At 40.2% G+C, this 13,954-nt stretch overlaps 1 protein-coding gene across 1 annotated transcript in view; it reads right to left on the bottom strand.

Moving 5' to 3' along the window:
- Positions 1-1,926: 1,926 nt before the first annotated feature.
- PPP1R14C (protein phosphatase 1 regulatory inhibitor subunit 14C) overlaps positions 1,927-13,954 on the bottom strand; it is a 93,044-nt gene continuing 81,016 nt past the window's right edge. Inside the window, exon 4 of the mRNA XM_036906957.2 lies at positions 1,927-3,479. Within this exon, the coding sequence (XP_036762852.1) occupies positions 3,405-3,479 (75 nt within the window). The 3' untranslated portion in view covers positions 1,927-3,404. The remainder of the gene's footprint in view (positions 3,480-13,954) is intronic.

The raw sequence follows: 13,954 nt of genomic DNA on the forward strand, positions 1-13,954 counted from the left end.
ACAGGCAGGGAGTTCTAAGCTCTAGAAGGGGCATCTCTTTGCAACAGAAAGAAAACGTTCAGGGGCAAAAAAAACTATGCTTACTTTTTCCAGATGGTTTGGAGATTATTTTGTTCAACTCCTCACCCATCACCCATTTCAGAAAGAGGCCAGTCTCTAGGGCTTTGGGGGTACTCTGTGAAAATGACGCAAGCCTTCGCTGTAGTCAGTACATACTCATGCTGAGATTACAGCTGAAAGGAGGTGCTGTGCTAACAACTGCTATAAGGAAATTCTTTACAAAGACCAATGATCTTATTTGTCCCCTTATCTGTGAGCTATCAGAAAGGGGGTTTGAGTGAGTAAATCAAAACTCTAATCAGTACCAGGGAGTATTTTCCTGCTGCTAACAATAGGCAAACCAAAGAGTGTATCACTTACTCTCAAGCATCCTTGAGCCACAGGGTGTTGGGTTACGCTGTATATGGATCTCTTTGTGACCTGACAAGAACCAACCTGGTAGTACCATATATACCATCTCATTTTCTATTTTTGGTTTCAGTAAACAACCGCGTAGACTGTGATACTGCAAATAAATTATGGTCACAAATCTGCTTTTGGAGTTTAATTTGGGCACTTGAAAATAGCAAGTGATAAGTACTACTCTTATTCAGGCACATGATTTAAGAGAAAGATGCAAGGCATAAACTGCCAGGTGCTAGTCTTCTCCACCTCACCCTACAGTGCCGTTTTTCTGTAAACTAGGGGTGTCTCTCTTCCACTGGGCTATTGTCCCTGATCACCCCATGACACCATCCCTTTTTTGTTGTTAACAAGGGGGAAAAGAGAAAGTGGCTTTTGTGAAAGTAAATTCTGTCCACAAAACCACCATTTCCGGGCATGAAATCTCTTTAAAGGAAAATTCTGGCCTTTGATTTATAAAATCCAGTCCCACCCTCAAGGATCGCAGAGTCAGGAGGGTATCTAGAGCCTGTTTGTGTAGAGGGTTCTAGAATGAGGCAACAGTTTTTGCAAAGTTCCAGAAGGAAAAAATACATACGTTCCAGAAACCCCAGTTATTCAGTAGGACTGCATATCAGTGGAAGGCCAAGAGGCAGGGACCACTTCCTTGTAAGGAATGCAGAGGAGTTTGGGTTATAAGAAGCGGGGCAGAGTGATCAGAGCTGTCTTTCAGAAAGGTTATTCTGGCTGCAGGGTGGAGAGCAGATCAGAGGGAGGCAAGACTGGATACAAGGAAGCTGGTTCCTTGACAGTTGCAGCAATCAGGATTTAACAGGGGGCAGATCTGAGAGGTCTGAGTGGAGGGAGAGCTTGGTGACTGAAGGTGAGTTGAGGGCAGAGATGGGAAGCCCAGGAGGAGGTCCAAGCCTGTGGCTTGAAGACTTAGGGGAGTCAGGAGATGCCAGGCCCTCAAGAGGGAAGGAAGGTAAAGGGAGTGGGAGGGCGGGGGAGGAGTACATTATGTGGGAGGATTAGAGGCCTTTGGAGGAAATGTTAATTCTTGCTCCATCTGAAAACCATAACTTGGGCTGGTCACACCTAGGAAATCTGCAAATTCTGTGTTTTTCTGTATTGATGGGCACATGGCATTCTGACAATAACTGGAATATCTTATTAATCTGAAATCTTCTTGAGGATTTATATCATATGGGGAAAAGGGAGTTTTAATTAAATGAATGGAGCATGGCCTACAACCCAGGCAGGGTCAAGTACACAGAGTCCATCTCCTGTTTCCTTCTCAACCCAGAAATATGCTCCGTACAGCTCCTTTCCTTTCTTTCATAAGGAGATGGCCAGGGTCAAAGCCTGAAAATGTCCTGGAAATGAAAAGCTAAGTACAGGTGCATGGCCCCATCAGCAGCAGAGCCTCTGACAACGTAAAGCCATCACGTTAACGTGTTTTGCAAGGTGAGCATGTAAGCAGAGTTGTAAGCAGCTCCATTTATTCGAGTAAATAGCTTGTAAATAAATCATTGGTAAACATTACAAAATTAAATACATTTTCAGAAGCTTGCCAGTATACAGAAAATTCAACAAACGTAGTTCTTTTAAAAAATAAAATATGTTCAGAGCACCCTTGATATAAAATGCCTGACCTCTGTCCTCTGACAGGGTCACCTAGAGACATCTTACAGTAGTTGGGGTTTCTGTGGGGAGGCAGCACGGGCCTCCTGGGGGGGAAGCGGTTTTACTCTGACCTTTCACCCCATCCATATCCATCAGAATGCTGATCCTTCCCCAAGAAGCTGGAATATAACTGGGAGGGGCAGGGGAGGTGCCCCAGGCACAGCTCCAAGCAAGGGGTCTGGGATGCAGAATTAGGGCCAGGGGCCAGAGTCCTCACCACATGCCACTGGGAGAAGCCAGAAGCACCATCTCCTCTGTGCTTCCAAACAGCAGTCCCTCCCATACCAACTTCCTTTCTCACCTCCACCCCTGCTCGGCATGCAGGTCACTGGCTCTTTCTGATACTGCCCAGTCACAGAGGTTTGGCTCAACTTCTAAGGACAAAGATACATAATCTGCTAACTTCTTTTTGCCTATTTTCAGGGAGAGAGAATAATATACAGTATTTGGCTGAGAGCAGAGAATTAATTGCTACACAGTGCTTCCTTTTCCCAATGCAGAATATCACTCAGTACGGGCATTCCTCTAGAAATCCAAACAGCTCTTCAAATTAAGGGCTTGTAAAACTTTAAAATACCACAAATGAGGCAATAAGTACATGACCTGGCAAAGCATCCCAATTAATGAAATAATACAAACTCCACGAATTAAGCCCTTGACCAACTCAACTTTTTGTGGTGTAGCTCATTAAAATAACAGATACACTGCATTCTTTCACTTTGGTGCATAAAGTGAATGTTGAAGGTCAGCAACCATCACATGAAAAATACCTAGTGGCCTCTTGAAAACACACGTGCTGCGACCTCCCATTAAAAGACAACCACAAGTTTATTCCGTCAATGTGAGGTACAACTCACATGTACATTTTAACTTAGATATATACATGTACAAGAAATTCAACATCTGAGTCAAATGTACAACTTAAGAAAAAAGGATTACCAAACTGGTTGTAAGAAAACCATCATCCCTGTACAGTTAGGTCCTAAACCTCCAATTTCTGGAAGAAGAAAATGCTGCCTGGCCCAGCCCATCCTGACATGTCTGCCTGGTTTGATAATCCCTGGTTGGGCTGCAACCAGTCATGATAGGTTTGCTATTAAAACGTTACATTAATCTTTAAAAACAAAAAAAAGAGCACTCTTGAATAAATGTCTAATAGATCCCCTACCCCCCAAAAAAAGTTGCTCAGAAGGACACCTATTATTTAACAGAGACTTCATGAGGTTCAAATGCCAGGACCCCTCTTCGTCTCTTGGAGAGTCCACCCTGTACCAGAATTATACAGTCTTCTTCTGCGGAGGGCTCAGTTTCCTCATGCCTCTTATCCGAGAGAGCAGCTCCTTGATGAATTCCTAAGAGAGATCATAAGAAGTGAATAAGAGGGTGGGTCACTCTATTAAAATTGGATTCAAAATCTGCTTTACGTAATTGAGGTCAATCGCATTTAACTTCAGTTGATAAGTTTGGGTGGATGTGCTAACCCCACCTGGTTCAATACAGGAAATTTTCAAACGAAGGTAGAGCGCTTAAACTTCATGCCACGATGCTGTCTTACGCTATCTTTACAGAGAAAACCAGGCTCCTTCATTTGTTCCTATCATCTACTTGGCTCCTGAAGGCGTGTGTGGTTTAGATCAGTGCTTCTCAACCTCTAATGAACCTTTAATAAGAACATACCAGTCACCCAGGGAGCATGTAGATTCTGATTTAGTAGGACCAGGTTGGGGCCTGAGATTCTGCATCACCATCTGGCTGTCCGGTGATGCCAGTGTTAGTCCGTACCACACCGGAACAACAAGGCTACACCAGTGGTTCTCATATTTAAGTCTGCATCAGAATCACCAAGGAGACTTGTTAAACCATAGAGTGCTGGGCCTCCCCTCAGTTTCTGGTTCAATAGGTCTGAGGTAGAGCCTGAGAACCTGCATCTCTAACAAGCTCCCAGGTGATACCTCTCCTGCTGATCCCAAGATCATATTGAGACTCACTGGTCTAGATCACAATAAGGGTCTTTTAACTTTTTTTGACTGCAAATCATAGTTTGTTTTTAAACACCCATTGTACATTTACAGTTCAGTACATAGAAACACACACACCTGAAATAAAAATTTAATGAATACTTACTATACACAATGCACCCCATATATTCTATTTTATTCTAATTTCACTTAAACGGTAATGCTGGGGGAGAGACCCACTAAAATGAATTCATGTCCTATTCATGGATGAGAAGCTAAGACTGAAGAACTGTCTAGAATGGTTCCCACTGTATACCAATAGGAATCCCTTGCTATTGCCTCATGATTTAAAATATTTGGCTACCAAAGAAGTCACATTTATTAAATAATAATTACTTTGCCTATTTTATATTTGTCAAAGACAAAGCTGAAGAGTCAGACTTTCTGAACACCAAGTGACAGCCAATGAATGATAAAAATGCATGTATATCAGGGACATTGGGAGGAAAACCTCTAAGGATGGTTTGGAGAGAAACCTTCCTCTCCATTCCAGCCTTCTGAAAAATAGCTCTCAGATAATCTCCCTTGCCAAATTCAAGCCTTAGTCATAAACACCTAGACCAAATGATCGCTACCAACTGGTCTCTTCCTCTAAAATGCATTTTAATAGTTAATATTTTATTAGCCACCAAAAAGTTTTTTAATAAATGTTTTGCTATTATAAAAGTAATATGTGCTTTTTCTAGAAAACTTGGAAAATACAAACCAGCAGCAATTACTTCTCAGAATGAATCACTAACATATTTTCTTCCATGAAAACTGTTTTTGGCTAATTAAGATCATACCGTACAAATATATCCTTTTTTTCACTTAGCATTTTGTCAGAAGCTTTTCTTTACAACATTAGTCTTCCTAAAAATCATCTTTAATGGTTATACAATATTTTATTAATTGTATTAATGTTCTACAAGCTGCTTACTTCCCCCACCAATGGGTGCTTCCTGGCTTTATGAACAATTATTAACATCTTTGTCCTTAAATCTGCAATTTGGATTACACCCTTTGGAGAGCTATTCAAAGTGGGTCAAAGGACAAAAACAGCTTAATCACCACCATTTCTGACCGTGGACAGAATGGAATACGTGTGAAGGAAAATGAGGCCCTATTTTAATTTCCTGAACATAATTTTACCTAATTTAAAATTTTTCCACAATAAAATAATGCCCAAATTTCACACTTTCATTCAGTTTTTTATTTTGCAAAGTTAAACGCATTTCCTATCTTTTACTGTGTGGTTTAGACAATACATACTATACTGTACACAGTTTCAATTTCATTTTTTTTAGACTCTGTTACCTCTTGACTTGCTACAGAAAGTCTCAGTATTTGAGTATAGATTTCCTTTCCTTTTTTTGAAAGCAAAGGTCAGAATTACAAACCCTATTGCTTATCTTGTTAATAACTGGTAATTTTTTTACAGTATTTTAATAACAGTTTTAATAAAGGTCATTATACTAGTAAAGACTAAATCACATAAGGAATAATGTACCCTAGACTACAGACTTTTCTTTTTCAAGACAAAAGTAATTTAGTAATTCAAATCAAATTCAAATTTTTTCAAAAAATTGATCATGATGTGCATATGTCTGTGATTAAAAAATCTAAAGAACTTGTCTTATATTTATAATATATTAACATTCACAAAAAACTAATTTTAAATTTCATATTCACATAATTTGTAAGTCTACAACAATATACTGTATTGTACGTATTTTAGGCTGTTAATTAAAAACATATCTCATTTACTTACAAAACAGATTACTCCGACTTGAGGTGGGGACACTAATTTAGTGAGAGAAAGGCTGACCCTTTGAGGAAATGACATCTGAGTTGAGACCTGAATTGACAAAGTGAGGCCAGCTTGGGTAAGATCTGGCGGTCTGGGTCATGGCACATGGGCAAAGGCCTTGCAGAGAAACAAGCCAGGAAGTGGGTGTTCCTGGCACAGAAAGACCAAGGTGGGTGTGTGGGAGTCATACTGGGGCTGCGAGGCCAGCCTGCCAGGACTTTGTTATCCAAGTAAGGTGAGGAGAGAGCATTCTTGGTGCGATGGAAAGCCACTCGAGGCTCCTAAGTAGGGAAGCAACATCATCTGATTTAGGTTTTAAAGGATCCCTTTGGCTGCTGTGTGGAGAAGGTCTTATGAAGGTAAGAGTGGACAAGAGACCAATGTGGCAGTGGCCCAGGCAAGGGACACCAGTGCCTTAGAGTAAGCTGATGGAAACCAAAATGGAAATTAAGTAGGTAGATTTGGGATCCATTTCAGAGGCAAAGTCAATAGACTTTGCTGCTAGTCTGAATGTGGGGGCAGAGGGTACCACAGAAGGGGGGCAGGAAGAAAGGGAATTAAGGTCACTATTCCTCAGCAACTAGAAGAAAAGTGATGCCATTGCTGAGATGAGAAAACTGGAGGAAAAACAAACAAGTTTCCAGACTTGAGATGCCTTCTAGATATCCAAGAGATGTCAAGATGACAAATAAATGACTGTATTTGTGTCTTCAGCTCACAGCTGAAGACACAAATACAGGCATCACTAGCATCTGGATCAGTGATTTTCAACTAAATAACAAACAAAACTCCCTAAAAAACTACATGTGATCCTACATATATATACATGTGAAACTATATATATAACTATATCCATACATAGTTACAGCAACCTAGTATATAGTTTAGTGAAAAATGAGGCAACTTTTACTGTATGTGACACCCCTTGATATGTTCTAGTTTATTTTATTTTGGAAAAATACAGGCCAGCTAATAGGTTACCACCCACAGTTTGTAAACACAATGATCTGGACCTGAGCTATTCAATACAGTGGCCCCTAACCACATGTGGCTATTTAAGTTTAAATTAATTAAATAAAATTTAAAATTCAGTTCCGTAATCATACTAGCCACATTTCAAATACTCAATAGCCACATATGGCTCACGGCTACCGTAATGGTCAATGCTGATATAGAATATTTGCATCATCTCAGAAAATCCTATTGGATGGTGCAGGTGACAAAACTTTGAACTGCAGGGCTCAGGGACATAAAGCATAAATGGAAAGGAAAACAAATATGAAGACCGAAGCCAGAGGACTCCTAACAACAGAGGTCTGGTAGAAGTGTTGGAATCAGCAAAAGGAGACAGAAAAAGAGAAACCAATGAGATTGGGGGGAACCCAAGAGACTGTGCAGTTAAGAAGCCAAGAAAACAAAGTGTTAGAAGAGGTGCTCAAATAAGTCAACTGCTGATGAAGGACTAAGTCAAGACAGATACGAAACCATTCGATTGGGAAGAAACAGGCCATTGTGTCCTGGATGGAAGATGTTTCAGTAAAATGATTGGGATGGAAACTCCCCTAAGGTTCTCAGTGGCTTTTCTTTTCTTTTTTTTAAACAGCTTTATTAAGGTATAATTGACATGCCAATAAACTGCACATATTTAAAGTATTCAACCAGCACAAGTGTATCATTTTAGTGCAGTCATCATAATGGACATATGAAATTCCTCCAGAAGTTTCTTCATGCCCCTTGGCAATCCCTCTCTCCTCCCCACTGCTCCTCTCATCCCCAGTGAAACACTAAATAATTAATTAGATTAATCTAGGATTTTATATAAATGGAATCATAGCAGTATGTAATTTTTACTCTTCTATTTTTTTTAGGCTTCTTTCACTCAACATAATTATCTTAAGATTCAGTCACACGTTGGATGTATTCATAGCTTATTCTCTGTTTCTATTGCTGAGTATTACTCCATTGTATAGGAGTACTACAGCTTGTTTACCTCTTCACCTGTTGATGGAAATTTGGGTTGTTTCCAGTTGGGGCTATTACAAATAACATTGCTTAAGACTTTCATGTAGATCATCGTATTGGATTAAAGATGGCGGCATGAGAGGAGAGACAGAGGCTTCCTCCTAAAACTGGATATAATAAGAAAATTTAATTGGCACAACTAATCCTAAGAGAACAACAGGAAAGAGGATGGTGCCAGACTGCACACACCTGGAGGAAAGAGCAGACCTCAGTGAACGGGGTAACGTACCAGAGCTGTGGCTCCGCGGGACCCGAGCCCCTCGCCCACCCCAGCTCACTGGCGGGAGGAAGAGAAACGGAGCAGGGAGGGAGTGGGAGGCCTGGGCCTGCTGAATACCTAGCTCCGGAGATCTCTGGGAGCACAAACCTACATTTCATGGTGCTTTCATGAGACTCACATGACTATTGGGTTGGAAAGTTAATACAGGCAGAGTTCCTGGGGAGACTGGGATTCTGGCTGCTTGTGGAAAGCAGGGATCCATATCTGGCTGCTCTGGGACAAAAACTTATACCTGTGTGACCGGCCCACTGGCTCAGGCAGTGGAGACAGGCACAGCAGCCGGGAGGCAGGGAACAGCTCTTTCCTACCCCCAGTACCGCTCCCCTACGACCCCCGACATGGCTTCAGGGGCTCAGCAGCTCCAGAATAGAGCTTCTGGACACTAGAGGGCGCCATATACAAACACGAAACACCAAAGGAACCTTGTCCAGAGTAAAATTGTTAATACAACTCCCGAGAAAGATTTAAATGATATGGACCTCATGACTCTTCCTGAAAGGGAGGTCAAAATAAAAATCATCAACATCCTAATAGAGGTACAGAAAGACATCCAAGAACTCAGGAATGAATTCAGGTCAGAGATCCAATCGTTGAAGAGCACGATGGAGGGTATTAAAAGCAGGTTGGATATGGTGGAGGAGACAATAAATGAAATAGAAACTAGAGAAGAGGAACACAAAGAAGCTGAGGCACAGAGAGAAAAAAGGACCTCTAAAAATGAAAGAATATTGAGAGAACTGTGCGACCAATCCAAGCGGAACAATATTCGCATTATAGGGATACCAGAAGAAGAAGAGAGACAGAAAGGGATAGAAAGTGTCTCTGAGGAGGTAGATGCTGAAAACTTCCCCAATCTGGGGAAGGACATAGTCTGTCAGGCCATGGAGATCCACAGATCCCCCTACACAAGGGACACAAGGAAGACAACACCAAGACATATAGTAATTAAAATGGGAAAGATCAAGGATAAGAACAGACTGTTAAAAGCAGCCAGAGACAGAAATAAGATCACATACAAAGGAAAGCCCATCAGATTAACAACAGACTTCTCAGCAGAAACCTTACAGGCCAGAAGGGAGTGGCATGATGTATTTAATGCCATGAAGCAGAAGGGCCTGGAACCAAGATTACTTTATCCGGCGAGATTATCATTTAAATTTGAAGGAGGGATTAAACAATTTCCAGATAAGCAAAAGCTGAGAGAGTTCACCTCCCACAAACCATCTCTGCAGTCTATTTTGGAGGGACTGCTATAGATGGAAGTGTTCCTAAGGTTGAATAGCTGTCACCAGAGGCAGTAAAACCACGGTAGGGAGAGTGGAGCAGCTGATTGCAAGGCAAATGCAAAATTAAATTGACTATCCTCAAAGTCAATCAAGGGATAGACAAAAAGTACAGAATTTGATACCTAATATATAAAGAATGAAGGAGGAAGAAAAAGGAGGAGAAATAGAAAAGAATCTTTAGATTGTGTTTGTAACAGCATACTAAGTGAGTTAAGTTAGACTCTTAGATAGTAAGGAAAGTAACCTGGAACCTTTGGTAACCACGAATCTAAAGCCTGAAATGGCAATAAGTACATACCTATCGATAATCACCCTAAATGTAAATGGACTGAATGCACCAATCAAAAGACATAGAGTCACGGAATGGATAAAAAAACAAGACCCATCTATATGCTGCTTACAAGAGACTCACCTCAAACCCAAAGACATGCACAGACTAAAAGTCAAGGGATGGAAAAAGATATTTCATGCGAACAATAGGGAGAAAAAAGCAGGTGTTGCAGCACTAGTATCAGACAAAATAGACTTCAAAACAAAGAAAGTAACAAGAGATAAAGAAGGACACTACATAATGATAAAGGGCTCAGTCCAACAAGAGGATATAACCGTTATAAATATACATGCACCCAACACAGGAGCACCAGCATATGTGAAACAAATACTAACAGAACTAAAGGAGGAAACAGAATGCAATGCATTCATTTTAGGAGACTTCAACACACCATTCACTCCAAAGGACAGATCCACCAGACAGAAAATAAGTAAGGACACAGAGGCACTGAACAACACACTAGAACAGATGGACCTAATAGACATCTATAGAACTCTACACCCAAAAGCAACAGGATACACATTCTTCTCAAGTGCACATGGAATATTCTCCAGAATAGACCACATACTAGGCCACAAAAAGAGCCTCAGTAAATTCAAAAACACTGAAGTTCTACCAACCAACTTTTCAGACCACAAAGGTATAAAACTAGAAATAAATTGTACAAAGAAAGCAAAAAGGCTCACAAACACATGGAGGCTTAACAACATGCTCCTAAATAGTCAATGGATCAATGACCAAATCAAAATGGAGATCCAGCAATATATGGAAATAAATGACAACAACAACACAAAGCCCCAACTTCTGTGGGACGCAGCAAAAGCAGTCTTAAGAGGAAAGTATATAGCAATCCAGGCATATTTAAAGAAGGAAAACAAACCCAAATGAATAATCTAATGTCACAATTATCAAAATTGGAAAAAGAAGAACAAATGGGGCCTAAGGTCAGCAGAAGGAGGGACATAATAAAGATCAGAGAAGAAATAAACAAAATTAAGAAGAATAAAACAATAGAAAAAAATCAATGAAACCAAGAGCTGGCTCTTTGAGAAAATAAACAAAATAGATAAGCCTCTAGCCAGACTTATTAAGAGAAAAAGAGAATCAACACACCTAACAGAATCAGAAACAAGAAAGGAAACATCATGACAGACCCAACAGAAATACAAAGAATTATTAGAGACTACTATGAAAACCTATATGCTAAGAAGCTGGAAAACCTAGAAGAAATGGACAACTTCCTAGAAACACAACCTTCCAAGACTGACCAAGGAAGAAACACAAAATCTAAACAAACCAATTACCAGCAAAGAAATTGAAGGGGTAATCAAAAAACTACCCAAGAACAAAATTTACCTCAGAATTTTATCAGACATACAGAGAAGATATAATACTCATTCTCCTTAAACTTTTCCAAAAAATAGAAGAGGAGGGAATACTCCCAAACTCATTCTATGAAGCCAACATCACCCTAATACCAAAACCAGGCAAAGACCCCACAAAAAAAGAAAACTACAGACCAATATCCTAGATGAACGTAGATGCAAAAATACCCAACAAAATATTAGCAAACCGAATTCAAAATACATCAAAAGGATCATACACCATGACCAAGTGGGATTCATCCCAGGGATGCAAGGATGGTACAACATCTGAAAATCCATCAACATCATCCACCACATCAACAAAAAGAAGGACAAAAACCACATGATCATCTCCATAGATGCTGAAAAAGCATTCGACAAAATTCAACATCCATTCATGATAAAACTCTCAACAAAATGGGTAGAGAGGGCAAGTACCTCAACATAATAAAGGCCATCTATGATAAACCCACAGCCAACATCATACTGAACAGCGAGAGGCTGAAAGCTTTTCCTCCGAGATCGGGAACAAGACAGGGATGCCCACTCTCCCCACTGTTATTCAACGTGGTACTGGAGGTCCTAGCCATGGCAATCAGACAAAACAAAGAAATACAAGGAATCCAGATTCGTAAAGAAGAAGTCAAACTGTCACTATTTGCAGATGACATGATACTGTACATAAAAAACCCTAAAGACTCCACCCCAAAACTACTAGAACTGATATCGGAATACAGCAAAGTTGCAGGATACAAAATTAACACACAGAAATCTGTGGCTTTCCTATACACTAACAATGAACCAATAGAAAGAGAAATCAGGAAAACAATTCCATTCACAATTGCATCAAAAAGAATAAAATACGTAGGAATAAACCTTACCAAGGAAGTGAAAGACCTATACCCTGAAAACTATAAGACACTCTTAATAGAAATTAAAGAGGTCACTAACAAATGGAAACTCATCCCATGCTCTTGGCTAGGAAGAATTAAAATCGTCAAAATGGCCATCCTGTCCAAAGCAATATACAGATTTGATGCAATCCCTATCAAATTACCAACAACATTCTTCAACGAACTAGAACAAATAGTTCAAAAATTCATATGGAAACATCAAAGACCCCGAATAGCCAAAGCAATCCTGAGAAGGAAGAATAAAGTTGGGGGGATCTCGCTCCCCAACTTCAAGCTCTACTACAAAGCCACAGTAATCAAGAGAGTTTGGTACTGGAACAAGAACAGAGCCACAGACCAGTGGAACAGAATAGAGACCCCAGATATTAACCCAAACACTTACAGTCAATTAATATATGATAAAGGAGCCATGGACATACAATGGGGAAATGACAGTCTCTTCAACAGATGGTGCTGGCAAAACTGGACAGCTACATGTAAGAGAATGAAACTGGATCACTGTCTAACCCCATACAGAAAAGTAAATTTGAAACGGATCCAAGACCTGAATGTAAGTCATGAGACCATAAAACTCTTAGAAAAAAACATAGGCAAAAATCTCTTGGACATAAACATGGGCAACTTCATGAACATATCTCCCCAGGCAAGGGAAACAAAAGCAAAAATGAACAAGTGGGACTATATCAAGCTGAAAAGCTTCTGTACAGCAAGGACACAAAAAGGTACCCTACAGTATGGGAGAATATATTCATAAATGATAGATCTGATAAAGGCTTGACATTGAAAATATATAAAGAGCTCACGCACCTCAACAAACTAAAAGCAAATAATCCAATTAAAAAATGGGCAGAGGAGCTGAACAGACAGTTCTCCAAAGAAGAAATTCAGATGGCCAACAGACACATGAAAAGATGCTCCACATCGCTTGTCATCAGAGAAATGCAAATTAAAACCACAATGAGATATCACCTCACACCAGTAAGGATCGCCACCATCCAAAAGACAAACAACAACAAATTTTGGCGAGGTTGCAGAGAAAGGGGAACCCTCCTACACTGCTGGTGGGAATGCAAATTAGTTCAACCATTGTGGAAAGCAGTATGGAGGTTCCTCAAAAAGCTCAAAATAGAAATACCATTTGACCCAGGAATTCCACTTCTAGGAATTTACCCTAAGGATGCAGCACTCCAGTTTGAAAAAGACAGATGCACCCCTATGATTATTGCAGCACTATTTACAATAGCCAAGAAATGGAAGCAACCTAAGTGTCCATCAGTAGATGAATGGATAAAGAAGATGTGGTACATATACACAATGAGATATTCAGCCATGAGAAAAAAACAGATCCTACCATTTGCAACAACATGGATGGAGATAGAGGGTATTATGCTCAGTGAAATAAGCCAGGTGGAGAAAGACAAGTACCAAATGATTTCATTCATATGTGGAGTACAAGAACAAAGAAAAACTGAAGGAACAAAACAGCAGAAGAATCACAGAACCCAAGAATGGACTATCGGTTATCAAAGGGAAAGAGACTGGGGAGGATGGGTGGGAAGGGAGGGATAAGGGCAGGGAAAAAGAAAGGGGGCCTTACGATTAGCATGTATAATGTGGGGGGGGGGAGCATAGGGAGGGATGTGCAACACAGAGAAGACAAGTAGTGAGTCTACAGCATCTTACTACACTGATGGACAGTGACTGTAATGGGGTTTGTGCAGGAGGGACTTGGTGAAGGGGGAAGTCTAGTAACCATAATGTTCTTCATGTAATTGTAGATTAATGATAATAAAATGAATAAATTAAAAAAAACTTTCCTGTAA

This window comes from Manis pentadactyla, chromosome 12, assembly GCF_030020395.1.
Source record: "Manis pentadactyla isolate mManPen7 chromosome 12, mManPen7.hap1, whole genome shotgun sequence".
In the NCBI taxonomy this organism is placed as follows: domain Eukaryota; kingdom Metazoa; phylum Chordata; class Mammalia; order Pholidota; family Manidae; genus Manis; species Manis pentadactyla.